Source organism: Diceros bicornis, chromosome 40 (genome assembly GCF_020826845.1).
Source record: "Diceros bicornis minor isolate mBicDic1 chromosome 40, mDicBic1.mat.cur, whole genome shotgun sequence".
NCBI lineage: Eukaryota > Metazoa > Chordata > Mammalia > Perissodactyla > Rhinocerotidae > Diceros > Diceros bicornis.
Window position 1 is genome coordinate 5,151,138 of NC_080779.1, and position 15,148 is coordinate 5,166,285.

The window sequence follows — 15,148 nt, forward strand, 5'->3', positions numbered from 1 at the left end:
TGATGACAACTTTTAAGATTTACTCTCTTGGCAACTTTCAAATATACAATATGGTACTGTTAATAGCCACCATGCCATACATTACATTCCCAGAATTTTTCTTATAACTAGAAGTTTGTACTTTTTGACCACCTTTACCCATTTCCCACTGACTCCCCACCCCCACAAACACTGGTTTAAGGTTTGCTACTGAAAACTCATTTCAACTTCAAATATTAGAAATAGCTGTCTTAAGTTTTCCCCACCTTCTTTTATTATATGTCTTGTTTAGTTTTTTACCTTTAGTTTATAAATTGCAGGACTTCCTGGGAAAAGTTTAGCTGCTCTTTCAACCCAATACTTTGCTCTTCCATCAGTAACGTCATTTTTACAAAGCAATTCTGCAATCTTCAACACAAGATCCTTTTGTGTTGGGTTTAATTCCACTGAACGCTGATATCAGAAAAGAAATAACAAATTAGCAAGATTATTAAAGTCCATACAGTCACATAGAAAAGTTAAAAACTTATCACTGCCCCTTTTAAAAATTCTATTCCTAAATGACAACATGTTATTTCAAAGTTGTTAAAATTAAACTTAAAGTGCCTTGGAATTTTTTTGAAGATGAATTAAATAAAAACTATGTTTTTATTAGGTAAATGCCAAAAAAAAAAAAAAAAACCAGACCCATAAGAACACCGTTTCTGACCATGTTAGACTTAAAATTTATAGAGGTTAATCTTCTTTTACAAGTGCTAACCTCTTAATGATGAGTTATAGTGTACTCTGGGCCAAATAATTTAAAATCTGTTCCAAGCTGTGTCACATAATAGTACTATGATACCAATGTTTGTTTTCATGACATCCATAAAATATATTTAAATTATTTATTACATAAATTACTCTGCACATCAGGTGTGTTTGGCTGTGCAAAGGCTATACTTTAATCTTATACAGTTTACCTTATAACATTCAACAGCTTTGTCTATGTTTTCCTCCACTTCATAAAGAAGACCAAGAAATCTGTGAGCTTTGGGATCCCTTTCTTGCACATTAATATATGTAGATACGTATCTGTTCAAAAATAATAATATAAAAATAAATAATCTTTAAATTATCACATTTAAAACTGTATTTAAATGCTAACTAAAGAGTTCATCTTAAACCAAAGCAACCACTAAACTAATTTATATTGTTATTCTAATTATTGACTACCACTATTTATTTATTTACTTATTTTGCTGAGCAAGATTCACCATGAACTAACATCTATTGCCAATCTTCCTATTTTTGGCTTGAGGAAGATTTGCCCTGAGCTAACATCTATGCCATTCTTCCTCTATCTTGAACGTGGGATGCCGCCACAGCACAGCCACCAACAAGTGGTGTAGGTCCACACCCAGGATCTGAACCCAGGCCGCCAAAGCAGAGTACACCAAACTTAACCACTAGGCCACGGGGCCAGCCCATGATTACCACTATTTAAACTAGAATATGCAGATAACTCAAAAGTATCCACAGAAAGAAATGAATACTTAAAATACAAACACATATACAATGTTGACAACATACTCATTTTCCCATTAAACACTACATTTACCAAATGCTTTTTCCAGTGCTACCCACATATAAGAAATGAACACATAAATTGCTTTTTCTTCCTGATTACATTGTGGTAAACCACTAAAGGGTTTTGCATAGAAATTAGAAAGTGATTATAGTAAATATTTTTAAAGTTATCATAATGCAAAACACTAAAGAGCACCAATTTCCCAAATAACAACTAAGAGAATATATTTACCTTTTAACAAGAAAACGATATCTAACAGTACCGTACCTAGCTAAACAGAGCAGACGAAAAATTACTAAACACACTACCCACATGCAGGTAATTTCCATTTCTTAAATCAAGTAACAACTAAAAATAAGTAAGCATCTTCTAGGCTTCCTGAGTGTTATCATTAGAGAAATCAGACCAAAGACCAAAATTGGAGGAAAAGTATCGTGCTAATAAGGAAGAAGGGTTAACAGCCCCAATGGTGCTAGTTAAATAAAGGTGCTACCATTTTCCTTACTTATCAGCATTTCCATCTTCCCATCAATGCCTTTAATAACCTGCCTCTCTCCTAATTTCCTGCCTTAAGCCACGCCAAATCAGGAAATCAGATCACCAACCTTCTCGGACAAGACAAAGCCTCAGTGTCACCTATTGAGTTAATTAAAGATCTTTTTACACAAGCTATTCTCCCGCCCAGGAATCACAGTTTAATTTTGTATGCACTGCTATTTTCCAGCTGATTGAAGTACAAGATATCTCACCAGGAAGAAATTAAGATATAAGCATGGTTCTCCTTTATTCTAATCCAGAACAATCTTTAGGAAAAGCATTTTAAGCCAAACGATTTCTACGTATAAACAAGCAGCAGGCATGCAGAAAATACTCATTCTAGGCTCAATCTCCATGGAATCTAGGTTATTCCTTAACATGAGTCTGAGTGATGAATCCCTTATTTCCAGGACATACTGTACTGAGGAAGAACTGCTGCGAAAAAAATATATTTTACCTATTTCAAAGAAGAACATGAGGTAAAGGCACTGATTTCAGAAAACTAAAGCATGTTTACTGTTTGGTACTTACTTTTTAGCAAGATCGTATTCTTTAGCTTCATAATACAGCTTTGCAAAATAGAATCCTTTCATTGACTTCTAAAAAAAAAAAGAGTTCTTTTATTTTTCATATTTTAAATTTATCAAATTTTTCACAAGAACTAAAAATCTGTCCTAACAAGATTAATATCAATATAATCGATTTTTGTTCATGTAAATGGTAAAAAACAAAAACAAAAACCCTGCAGAAATGCACATATGTTCTAAAAGTCATGATTCTATGTTTTATAATTCTCACCATAAAACAAAAAATAATTTTAAGAACAGCAAGACAAGATGACATCAGAAATTAACTGGTATCAGCAAGAGGCCTCAGAAATCATGTGGTGCCACTCTCTCACTTTACAGATAAGTAAACAGACAGAAACTCATTTTTCTAGGGGAGGAGAAGTAAACCAGAAACCTCTCTTCTCCTGCCATGTGTAAGCCTTTATGCAGAGGAAAATGCAAGTACTTCAGACCCACTAAGGCACTGGGGATTCCCTAGTCCAGGTACTGTTCTCTCTACAGATCAGTATTTCACACTCAAGGCAGAAATAAAAACTGAACTCTTCAGGTAATAACCCACATCCACACCCTGGCTCTTTTATTTCCGTAAGTTCCAAAGTCCAGAATGCCGGGACACACCAGATAATGTCATATACATGTGATAAGAGTACCCAGCCATCAAACATCTTATTTTTGAGAACTATACAAGGACAGAGAAAAAAATCAATATATTAAGTGAAAAAGCAGTCTACAGAGCAGTATGTTTTAATTTATTCATTTTATTCCTAAAAAATGCAGATTTAGGATTTGTTCACTGTGCCTACTATTTACCACGCACTCTTCCGGGCACTGGAGAATCAGCAGTAAACAAAAAGTCTCCGCCTTCACGAAGCCTGAATTTCAGTAGTGACAAGCAAATAGTTATCTATATGGGAGCAGACAGAGTGCTATTTTACAGTATTTCACCAATTATTTACAGAGCATCACATTTTAACTAAGCTAAAATCAGTATCCATCTCACAAATCACAAGTATCCTAACACTGCCTATTTAGTTGGCAGTGTTTCTTCTTTCTTAGTTGGTAATGGTGGTGGAGCACAAACAATGGCATTATAGATTCTATAAGATAAGAGAGAGACAGGGCTGTCAGGAAAGATCTCATTAAGAGGATATTTGATCAGAAAACTGAATAAAGTGAGAAGTGATTATCTAGGGCAGACTAGGCAGCAGATGGACTACAATAATTTAACTAATCCCCATTGTTTACTATATAAAGTTTCAACTTTTCCTTCTTATGAAACCTGTAGAAAATACTCTTAAATCACAACTATCTTCTTAAAATACTCTTCTCATGATTTCAAAGATACCATACTCTCCTTAGTTTGACTTCTACCCTAGCAGCCATTCCTTCAACTCCTTCACTGGCTCCTCCTCACAGGGACTTCTCCAAGAATAGGTCCTAAGACCTCTTCTATCTCAGGATATCTCATCTGTGACATACACTGGATTTCACCTATGACAACTGACAATATGTTGACTCTCAAATATATATCTTTGGCTGTCATTTCTCTGAGCTCTAAACTTATGCGCAAAATATCATCAACAAGACCCGTCAGTTCTAACTTCTATGTTATCTCAATCCATCCATTTTTCTCCATCTCTTGCTACTACCAAAGCCCAAGCCTACTATGATCTCTCTCTGGAGCTACCAAAAAGGCTAATTCCTTCCTGTTTCCCTCTGTATACTTTTCCTCCCATCTAATTCACTCACCAAAGGGGTATCATTTTAAAATATAAGACAAACTATGCCATGCCTTTGCTTAAAATTTAAAAGTCTTCCATCACACTTTGAAAATACCCACATTTCTCACCAGACTAGCATGACATGGCACCTGCCTAGCTCTCCAACTTTACTTCATCTGGCCCTTACATACTATGGTTTTGCCAGTGACTAAAACCAGAATGTATCTCTCCAACAGGGGTGGCCCTGAGGGATCTGACTATTTAACTTAAACAAAGGCCATAGCAGGTATTGATGTGATGTGATTTCTGTCCAGTGCTTTCAATGTCAGAGTGGAAAAACTCAATGAAGGCAGGTAAACGCCAGACTAACTAATTCTCTTAAGGTAGACAAATGCCTCATCATCTAATTAGAGACGTGCACAAATGAACAAGATTCTCACTATCCTAGCAAAACCACAGCTAAGGGGCAATGAGCTTGAGAGATCAGCTGACAAAGACTCTGTTGAGCATGACTCTAGTCTGGCACAGTGAAGAGACTGAGAAGTGTTGAATAAGTGAGAGGCCCCCAGTGCCACTCACCTCCCTCTCACCTCCCCTCCACACCTGGGGAGGCAGGGCTGGGTCCCGCATACTTGTCAAAAGCGTTAACACAGATATCCTAAATCAAGCTGAGTAAAAAGAGAAAACTCCAGTGAAACAGAAGGGAAATCACTTTATCCAGATTTTCAGTAGAAATACAGACCCCGCAAGTAGGGCCTCTGACCTTTTTAGTTTTAAGCAGGAGGTGTCAGAAAAGTTACCATATTGGCTTTGGGAGGCCAAGCGTTCAGAGACCTCACTTTTTGGTCCTTGATGTCACTTTCTCCTATGCTTGTGACAGAGAATTCACCTGTCACTGGATGGTTCACTCACTAATAGAGCTGGGTTTAGATCTTTACTCAACGTGAGGTGGGTTTAGATCTTCATGAGACAGGTTGGTTTTACTCTAATGATGATGGGTTGTTTCCATATTAATCCTGCTCAGTACAAGAGGAACCACAGTTCAGACAACTGGTGCATGAACTTGCCTGAGGAGCAACTAAATCAAAGCTAACATCACTGAGGTTCTGACTGAATGCTTCTAAGAATCCCATCTAGGCAGGACAACACAGCAGCACGGTGGCATTTCAGATGGTTCTGGATAGCAGCTCCCCCACTACCTTCCTTGACTGAAGTATGCCTTCTTCATTATCTATCACATCCTGTTTATTTCCTTCACTGCATGTATACAAGTCATTATCATTTATATTGTTTTATGGGTGTTTGTCTATCGTTCAAAACTGTAGGCTCCACTAGGATAGGGCCCCTGTGGCCTGATCACCACTGTGGAACCAAGAACATTACCCGGTAAATGATATGTGTTCAATATTTAATGAAAAACACAAATTTTGTGTATACATTGATTATTTCCTTATGACAAATTTCTAGAAGTTAAATAAATTCCTAGAAGTTAAATAACTAGTTCACAGAATATAAAATACTTAAAGTACCTGCTATATTAGCAATTCTCCACCATGAAAATTATATCAATTTATTTCCTCATTCAGTATTTGAATACCTAAATCAGAGTATATAGTCTTCAAAATTGTTTTCCATTTCTTCAATCACTGCTAATTTGGTAGGCAAAAGAGATACCACTGAGTCAATGTGACATTTCTCTAATTAAAAAGACCATTTTTTAATATTCACACTGTACTATTTATAGTATAAATTCTCTATTAATATACTTTAGCCATTGCCAATTTTGAGAGAGCAGAGAAAAGACTGTCCCGCTAATTTTTAAGGGTTCTTAACCATACTGATATTTGAGGGTTTTTTGCAAACAGCTTTCCCAGGTTGTCATTTGTCTCAGTGTTTAATGTGTTTGTGAAATAAGACCTCAATTGTTACACAGTAAAAACAATCTTTGCTGTTTACTTTTTCAGATTATATGATATAAAAAAGGTCTTTCTCATTTGAGGTACATGAAATATTCACCTGTATTTTCTTTCAGCTTCTCTAAAATTACTTTTAAGTCTGAAACTTATTTTGGTAAAATAATGTAGGCTAGAGCCCTACTTTTTTATAAATCATTAAACAATCGTCAATTGTTCAAGCAACACCTATTAAATAATCCATCTTTGCTCCAATGATCTGAAATGCCACTTAGAAACATCACCTAATTCTTATATGTTACGGCATCTTAATATAAAAACTCCTTTCTCTTACCACACTTCCTAATCCTCACCAAAGAAGATGCAAATAAGCAGATTATTTTTTAAATCATAAAAGTAATACACGGTACAAGTTTAAAAATTTTTAATTTAAAAATATAGAAAGGCATAAAGTAGACAACAAGACAGTTAAATATATTTTTTTCCGTTTGTACATCACACTATTTCCTCTATTAGGGAGCCAATACTGCTAAATAATTTTCAAAGACTGACAAAGTGAGGGAAGATAGAGCAATGATGTGATATAGATGTGAACAGTTATTTAGGATGAACAAGAGCATGGATGTGTTTTTATGCTAAGGAAAAACAGCCAGTTGAGAAGTTGAAAATAAGAGAGAGAAAAAGGGGAAATAAGGGTTCAGAAAACTAGAAGGATGAGACCAAGAAAGAAGAGGTGCCGGGGAGGTACCTTGAAGAGGAAATATATGGATGACAGAAGAATGATCAGGGCCTGGTGGTTCACTGCCAATGGCCTCAGTTTTACCAATAAAAAGGCAAGGTAGTTTGCTGAGTAAAACATGTGAAGAGTTTGAGATGAGCAGTGAAGTTCTAAAACAGTGACTGAGGGGAATAAGAGAAGGTGGTAATCAAGGACAGGTAAACGGCCCAGAAATAAAGGCTCTCACATATGGTCACATGATCTTCGACAAGGGTGCCAAGGTCACTCAATGGAGAAACGACAGTCTCTTCAACAAATGGTGCTGGGAAAACTGGATATCCACACGCAAACGAATAAAGTTGGACCCTTATCTTACACCATATACAAAAAATTAACTCAAAACAGATTAAAGACCTAAATGTAAGATCCAAAACTATAAAACTCCTGAAAGAAAATATAGGGGGAAAGCTGTATGACATTTGATTGGACGTAGGATTTCTTAGAACTGACACCAAAAGCACAGGCAACAAAAGTAAAAGCAGACAAATGAGACTACATCAAACTTAAAAACTTTTGTGCATCAAAGGACACAATCAACAGAGTAAAAAGTCACCCTACAGAACAAGAGAAAATATTTGCAAATCATATATAAGACAAAGGGTTAACATTCACAATGCATAAAAAACTCCTACAACTCAATAACAAAAATCAAACAACTCAATTAGAAAATGGGCAAAAGACTTAGACATTTCTCCAAAGATAATATACAAATGGCCAACAAGCATATAAAAAGATGCTCAACATCACTAATCATGAGGCAAATGCAAATCAAAATCACAACAAGATACCACCTCACATCCATTAGGACGGCTATTACCAAAAAACAGAAAATAGCAAGTGTTGGGAGCAATGTGGAGAAGCTGGAACTCTGTGTGTTGTTGGTGGGATTGTAAACGGTGCAACCACTACCGAAATACTTTATGATGGTTTCCTCATAAAATTAAAACTAAAATTACCATATGATCCAGCAATCCAACTTCTGGGTATATAACTAAAAGAAATGAAAGCAAGGTCTCAAAAAGATATTTGCATACTCACATTCATAACAGCACTGTTCACAAGAGCCAAAAGCTGGAAGCAACTCAAGTGTCCATCAAGGGATGAATGGATAAACAAAATGTAGTACATATAATACATGCTATGGAATATTATTGCGCCTTAAAAAGGAAGGAAATTCTGTCATAAGTTACAACATGCATGAACCTTGAGGACATTATGCTAAGTGAAATAAGCCAGTCAGAAAGACAAACACTACATGCTCCCACTTACATGAGGTATCTAAAGTAGTCAAATTCATAGAAGCAGAAAGTCAAACGGTCTCCAGAGACTAGGGGAAAGGAATAAATGGGAAGTTGTTTTCAATGAGTAAAGAGTTTCAGTTCAGTTTTTCAAGAAGAAAAAATTCTAGAGATCTGTTGCACAACAAAGTGAATATACTTAACACTAATGAATGGTACACTTAAAAATAGTTAAGATAATAAATTTTGTGTGTTTTTTTGCCACAATTTGGGGAGGAGGGGAAGAATGGGTAAACCTATTTTGGAATGCTGGAGGCTCAGATTAAGTAGGAAATCTTAGATTTATAGTGGCACCAATCTAGGAACGCAGAGATAAAAAAATCACCCCAAAAGAGCCTCAGAAACACTATTTATGTTAGTTTTATAATCCATAAAAGCTAATAGGAAGAGACTACCTATACAACGGAATAACTATTTAAATCAACTTCATTGTCTTATATTATATAGTTTTAAGTCTGGAATAAGGTAAATTATTTATATAGTCAAATCACAACTTAATTTTTTAAATAGAACTTTAAAAACGACTCTAGATATCTGGTTTCTAATCTGGCTTAGAAGGAGCCAGAAGTAGCCACTCTATCCTAACAAGTACAAAGCTGAACAAACTAAAAAAAACAAATCTTCTTAGATCCGTAGGAGAAGTTAGGTCACTAACTGTCCCCCAAAATGGAGACAGGCCAATATAGATAATCAAACCTTACCATACCCGAAAGCTCCATGAGAACCAGCTGCCAGTGTAGGAAAACCTAATCTGAATTGACAATTGTTGAAGGTTCAGTGTGGACAAGTCTGAAAGATAAAAACTCCACCACATTACTAAAGTCCCATGTACAGCAGTTCTTTTTACCCAGTACATCATGTCTGGCTACTAAGAAAAAAATGACGAGGCGTACTAAAAGGCAAAAAATACGGTCTGAAAAGTCAGGGCAAGCATCAGAACCAGATTCAGATATGGCAGAAACCGTGGACTTATCAGACTGGGAATTTAAAATAAATATGATTAATATACTAAGGACTCTAATGGATAAAGTATAACAGATGAGCAATGTAAGCAGAGAGATGAAAAGTCTAAGAAAGAACCAAAATGAAATGCTAGAGATCAAAAACATTGGAACAGAAATGAAGAATGCCCTTGATGGGCTTACTAGCAGACTGGACACGGCTGAGGAAAGACTCTCTAAGCTTGAGGCTGTTTTAATAGAAACCTACAAAACTCAAAAACAAAGAGAAAAAAAAGACAAGGAAAAACAACAGAATATCCAAGAACTGTGGGACAACTACAAAAGGAATAACATCCTATGTAATGGCACTACAACAAAGAGGAGAGCAAGGAACAAAAGAAATATCTGAAACAATACAGTAGTCCCCCTTATCTGCAAGGGATATGTTCCAAGACCCCCCAGGGAATGCCTGAAACCACAAACAGTACAGAACCCAATACTGAGATAGATAGTCCATCTGATAACCGAGATGACTACTAAGTGACTAACAGGCAAGTAGCATATACAGTGTGGACATGCTTGACAAAGGGATGATTCACATCCCGGGCAGATGGAGCTACATGGCACGCGATTTCATCACGCCACTCAGAACAATGAAGAATTTAAAACATATGAATTGTTTATTTCTGGAATTTTCCATTTAACATTTTCAGACCACAGTTGACCACAGGTTACTGAAACCACAATAAATGAAACCACGGATGAGGAGGGACTACTATAGTTACTAAGAAATTCCCCAAAATTAATGTCAGGCACAAACCTACAAAGCCAGGATGCTCAGAGAACATCAAGCGGGATAAACGTCAAAAAAAAAAAAAAAAAAAATACACCAAGGCATATCACATTCAAACTATTGAAAATAAAAGACAAAAAATAAAAAATCACCTCGCGTACACAAAAGCAAAGGTAAGAATTACATTCAACTTCTCCTCAAAAATCATGCAAGCAAGAAAAGAGTGAAGTGAAATATTTCAAGTGTTGAGAGAACAAAATGACCAACCTAGAATCCTGTACTCTATGAAATTATCTTTCATAAGAGAAGGAAAAACACTTTTTCAAACAAACAAAATTGAGGGAATTTGTTACCAGTAGACCTGCCTTACAAGAAATGTTAATAAAAGAGAGATGAAAAATGATACAAGTCAGAAACTCAGATCTACATAAAGAAAAAAAGAGAATCGGAGAGGAATTAAGTGAAGGTAAAAGAAAAACTTTTTTTTTTATTCTTAATTGATCTAACAGATACCAGTTTGTTCAAAATAATACCAACATGTATTCGATTACACATGATATATATATATATAAAAAACATGGGTATACATATATATGTATGCTCATGTATACTTACATATAAGTAAAACGAATGACGATAATACAAGGGACAGGAAGGAAGAATTAGGATTATTTTGTTATTATAAGGCACTCATATTACCCATCAAATAGTACAATATTATGTGAAAGTGGACTTGGATTAGTTGTAAACGTATACTGCAAACTCTAGGGCAACCACTAAACAAGGAAAAAAAGTATACCTGACGTGCTAAGAAAGGAGCAAAAATGGAACCACATAAAATGCAGAAAAAGAGTGGAATACAAAAATAGGAATAATGAGGGCCGGCTCCGTGGCTTGGCGGTTAAGTGCGCGCGCTCTGATGCTGGCGGCCCGGGTTCGGATCCCGGGCGCGCCCCGGGGCACCACTTCTCCATCCAACCCGAGGCCGAGTCCCACGTACAGCAACTAGAAGGATGTGAACCTATGACATACAGCTATCTACTGGGGCTTTGGGGGGAAAAAAATAAATAAAATCTTTAAAAAAAAAAATAGGAATAATGAAAAAGGACAACAAAAATAGAAACCAGTAACATATATGGTAGATATTAATCCAACTATATCAGTATCATCTTGAATGACAATGGTCTAAATGCACCAATCAAAAGACAGACATTGTCAGAACGGATCAAAAATTAAGACCCAACTATACGTTGTCTAAAAGAAACAAATTAAATATAAAAACACATACAGATTAAAAGTAAATAGTTGGAGAAAATGAAAACACTAACTCGAAAAGATATATGCATTCCCTGTTCACTGGAGCATTATTTACAATAGCCAAGATATGGAAACTACGTAAGTGTCCATCTAGAGACTAATGGATAAAAAACTGTGGCAACAGGATATGTTCTTAAGAAATGTGTTTTTTGACGATTTCATTGTTATGCAAACATCATAGTGTGTACTTACACAAAACTAGATGGTATAGTCTACTACATTCCTAGGCTATATGATATCAATCTTATGGGACCATCGTCGTATATGCAGTCCATCATTTTCAGACACATCATTATGTGGCGCATGACTGTATATACACATATACACATACACACACACACATATATACACATGATGGAATACTATTCAACTATTAAAAAGAACGAAATCTTGGGGCCAGCCCCATGGCGTAGCAGTTAAGTACGTACGCTCCACTGCTAGCAGCCCAGGTTGGGATCCCGGGCGCGCACTGAGGCATCGTTTGTCAGGCCACGCTGTGGCGGCGTCCCATATAAAGTGGAGGAAGATGGGCACAGATGTTAGCCCAGGGCCAGTCTTCCTCAGCAAAAAAAAAGGAGGATTGGCATGGATGTTAGCTCAGGGCTGATCTTCCTCACAAACGAAAAGAAAAAAAAAACAATGAAATCTTGCCGTTTGTAACAACATGGATGGACCATGAGGACATTATGCTAAGTAAAGTAAGTTCAAGACAGACAAATACCACACGAGCTCACTTCTATGTGGAATCAAAACCACCACAAACAAAAAACAAGCTCACAGATACTAAGAACAGATTGGTGGTCGCCAGAAGGTGGTAGGGGGGCGGGGATATGGGCAAAATGGGTGAAGGGAATCAGACTTCCACAAGGTACAAACTTCTAGTTATAAAATAAGTCATGGGGATATAATGTACAGCATGGTGACTACAGTTAATAATACTATACTGCATATTTGAAAGATGCTAAGAGTAAATCTGGAAAGTTCTCATCACAAGAAAAACAAGTCTGTAAGAATGTATGGTGACGGATGTTAACTAGACTTATTGACGTAAGTCTAGTTAACAATGTATACAAATATCAAATCATTAAGTTGTATGCCTGAAACTAATATAATGTTGCATGTCAATCTAATATAATGTTGCATGTCAATTATACCTCAATAAAATAAATAAATAAATAAATAAATAAATAAATAAATGTAAATGGTCAAGGAAAGATATACCAGTTGGAGAAAGATATACCAGTATAACACTAAATCAAAAGAAAGCAAGAGTAGCTTTATTAATTTCAGACAGAGAAGACTTCAGAGCAAAGAAAGGTATCAGGGATAAAAAGGGGCATTACATAATGATAAAAAAGGTCAATTCTCAAGCTAGCCCTGACGGCCTAGTGGTTAAAGTTCAGCTCGCTCTGCTTTGGCGGCCCAGGTTCGGTTCCTGGGCACAGAACCACAACACTTGTCTGACAATAGCCATGCTGTGGGGGCAGCTCACACAGAAGAACTAGAAGGACCTACAACTATGTACTGGGGCTTTGGGGAGGGACAAAAGAGAGAGAAAGAGGAAGACTGGCAACAGATGTTAGCTCAGGGTGAAACTTTCCCAGCAAAAAAAGTAAATTTAAAAAAGTCAGTTCTGGGGCCGGCCCAGTGGTGTAGCGGTTAAGTGCACACGCTCCACTTCAGTGGCCAGGGGTTCGCGGGTTCGGATCACAGGCACACACTGATGTACCGCCTGTCAAGCCATGCTGTGGCGGCATCCCATATAAAGTAAAGGAAGATGGGCACACATGTTAGCCCAGGGCCCGTCTTCCTCAGCAAAAAGAGGAGGATTGGCATTGGATGTTAGCTCATGGTTAATCTTCCTCACCAAAAAAGAAAAGAAAAAAAGGTCAGTTTTCCTAGGAGACATAAAAGGCCTTAACGTGGTATTCGCCTAAAAACATAACATCACAATACACACATAATGCAAAAACTAACAGACCTGCAAGGAGAAACAGATGAATCCACTATTATACTTGGAGACTTCAATATCTCTCTATGAGAAATAGATTCAACAGGCAGAAAATCAGTAAAGACACAGTTGATGAGCTGGCCCAGTGACGCAAGAGGTTAAGTGCACGCGCTCCCCCGTAGCAGCCCGGGGTTCGCCGGTTCGGATCCGGGGTGCACACCGACGCACCGCTTGTCAAGCCATGCTGTGTTGGCATCCCATATAAAGTAGAGGAAGATGGGCATGGATGTTAGCCCAGGACCAGTCTTCCTCAGCAAAAAGAGGAGGACTGGCAGATGTTAGCTCAGGGCCGATCTTCCTCACCAAAAAAAAAGACACAGTTGAACTAAACAATATCATCAATCAACTGGATATAACTGAAATCTATAGACTACTTCATCCAACAGCAGAATACAGCCAAGAGTCGCTTAACGCTGTGGACACGTTCTGAGAAATGCATCATTCGACCATTTCATCGTTTTACAACCACAGAGTGTACTTACACAAACCTAGATGGTAAACCTAGGTTACATGGCATAGCCTACTGCTTCTAAGCTATAAACCTGTACAGCACGTTACTATACTGAATACTGTAGGCAACTGTAACACAATGGTAAGCATCTGTGTATCTAAAGGTATCTACACATACAAAAGGGTTGGTATAAACAGATGGTATAAAAGAAGAAGTGGTACACCCGTTTAGGGCACTTACCATGAATGGAGCATGCAGGAGTTGCTCTAGGTGAGTCAGTGAGTGAGTGGTGACCGAATGTGAAGACCTACGACATACTGTACACTACCGTAGACTTCATAAACACTGTACACTTACGCCACACTAAATTTATAAAAACTCTCCATAAAAATACTTTTCTTTCTTCACTATTAACTTAGCTTACTGTAACGTTTTTATTTTATAAACTTTTTAGTTTTTTCTTCTTTTTGACTCCTTTGTAATAACATGGCTTAAAACACAAACACAGGGCCGGCCCCGTGGCTTAGCGGTTAAGTGCGCGCGCTCCGCTGCTGGTGGCCTGGGTTCGGATCCCGGGCGCGCACCGACGCACCGCTTCTCCGGCCATGCTGAGGCCGCATCCCACACACAGCAACTAGAAGGATGTGCAACTATGACATACAACTATCTACTGGGGCTCTGGGGGAGAAAATAAATTAAAAAAAAAAAAACCACAAACACATTGTACAGTTGTACAAAAACTTTTCCTTCTTTACATCCTTATTCTATAAGTTATTTTCTACTTTTAAAGTTTTTGTTTTCGAATTTTAAACATTTTTGTTAAAAACTAAGATACAAACAAACATATTAGCCTAGGCCTACAGAGGGTCAGGATCACCAATATCACTGTCTTCCACCTCTACACATCTTGTCCCACTGGAAGATCTTCAGGGGCAATAACACTCATGGAGCTGTCATCTGCTATGATAATAATGCCTTCTTCTGGAATACCTCCTGAGAACTGACTGAGGCTCCTCTTAAAGAGGTGTCACTCTTTTCAGAAGTATGTCCACGGTGTTTTGCTTAGTTTGTTTCTTTTTTTCATCATAAATTTGCTTGTAAGCAGATAATCCACCATGAACATTCCTTTCTATTAATGAAAACCTTGCGGTGTTGGGGTCCATGTTTATAAACTGTTTAAGGAGCTTGTTGAGGTTTGCAAAAGCTTCTGCTAAGCCCTCACTGTGAATTTTCTTGGGAGGAGTTCTTTTTCTTCTCTGCAGTTTCCTTA

General features: G+C 37.2%; 1 protein-coding gene across 3 annotated transcripts in view; it reads right to left on the reverse strand.

The window, feature by feature from the left end:
• Positions 1-15,148, reverse strand: part of RGPD4 (RANBP2 like and GRIP domain containing 4) — an 85,422-nt gene that overhangs the window by 56,193 nt on the left and 14,081 nt on the right. The window contains exons 1-5 of one of the 3 annotated variants that reach the window (XM_058534334.1): positions 8,337-8,395; positions 8,106-8,224; positions 2,618-2,685; positions 942-1,053; positions 280-432 (exon numbers count right to left, since the gene is read on the reverse strand). In XM_058534334.1, coding sequence (XP_058390317.1) covers positions 280-432; positions 942-1,053; positions 2,618-2,685; positions 8,106-8,224; positions 8,337-8,364 — 480 coding nt within the window. In that variant the 5' untranslated portion in view covers positions 8,365-8,395. Of the gene's footprint in view, positions 1-279; positions 433-941; positions 1,054-2,617; positions 2,686-8,105; positions 8,225-8,336; positions 8,396-15,148 lie in introns of those variants that run through there. The other 2 variants (XM_058534336.1, XM_058534335.1) reach the window with 2 other exon arrangements.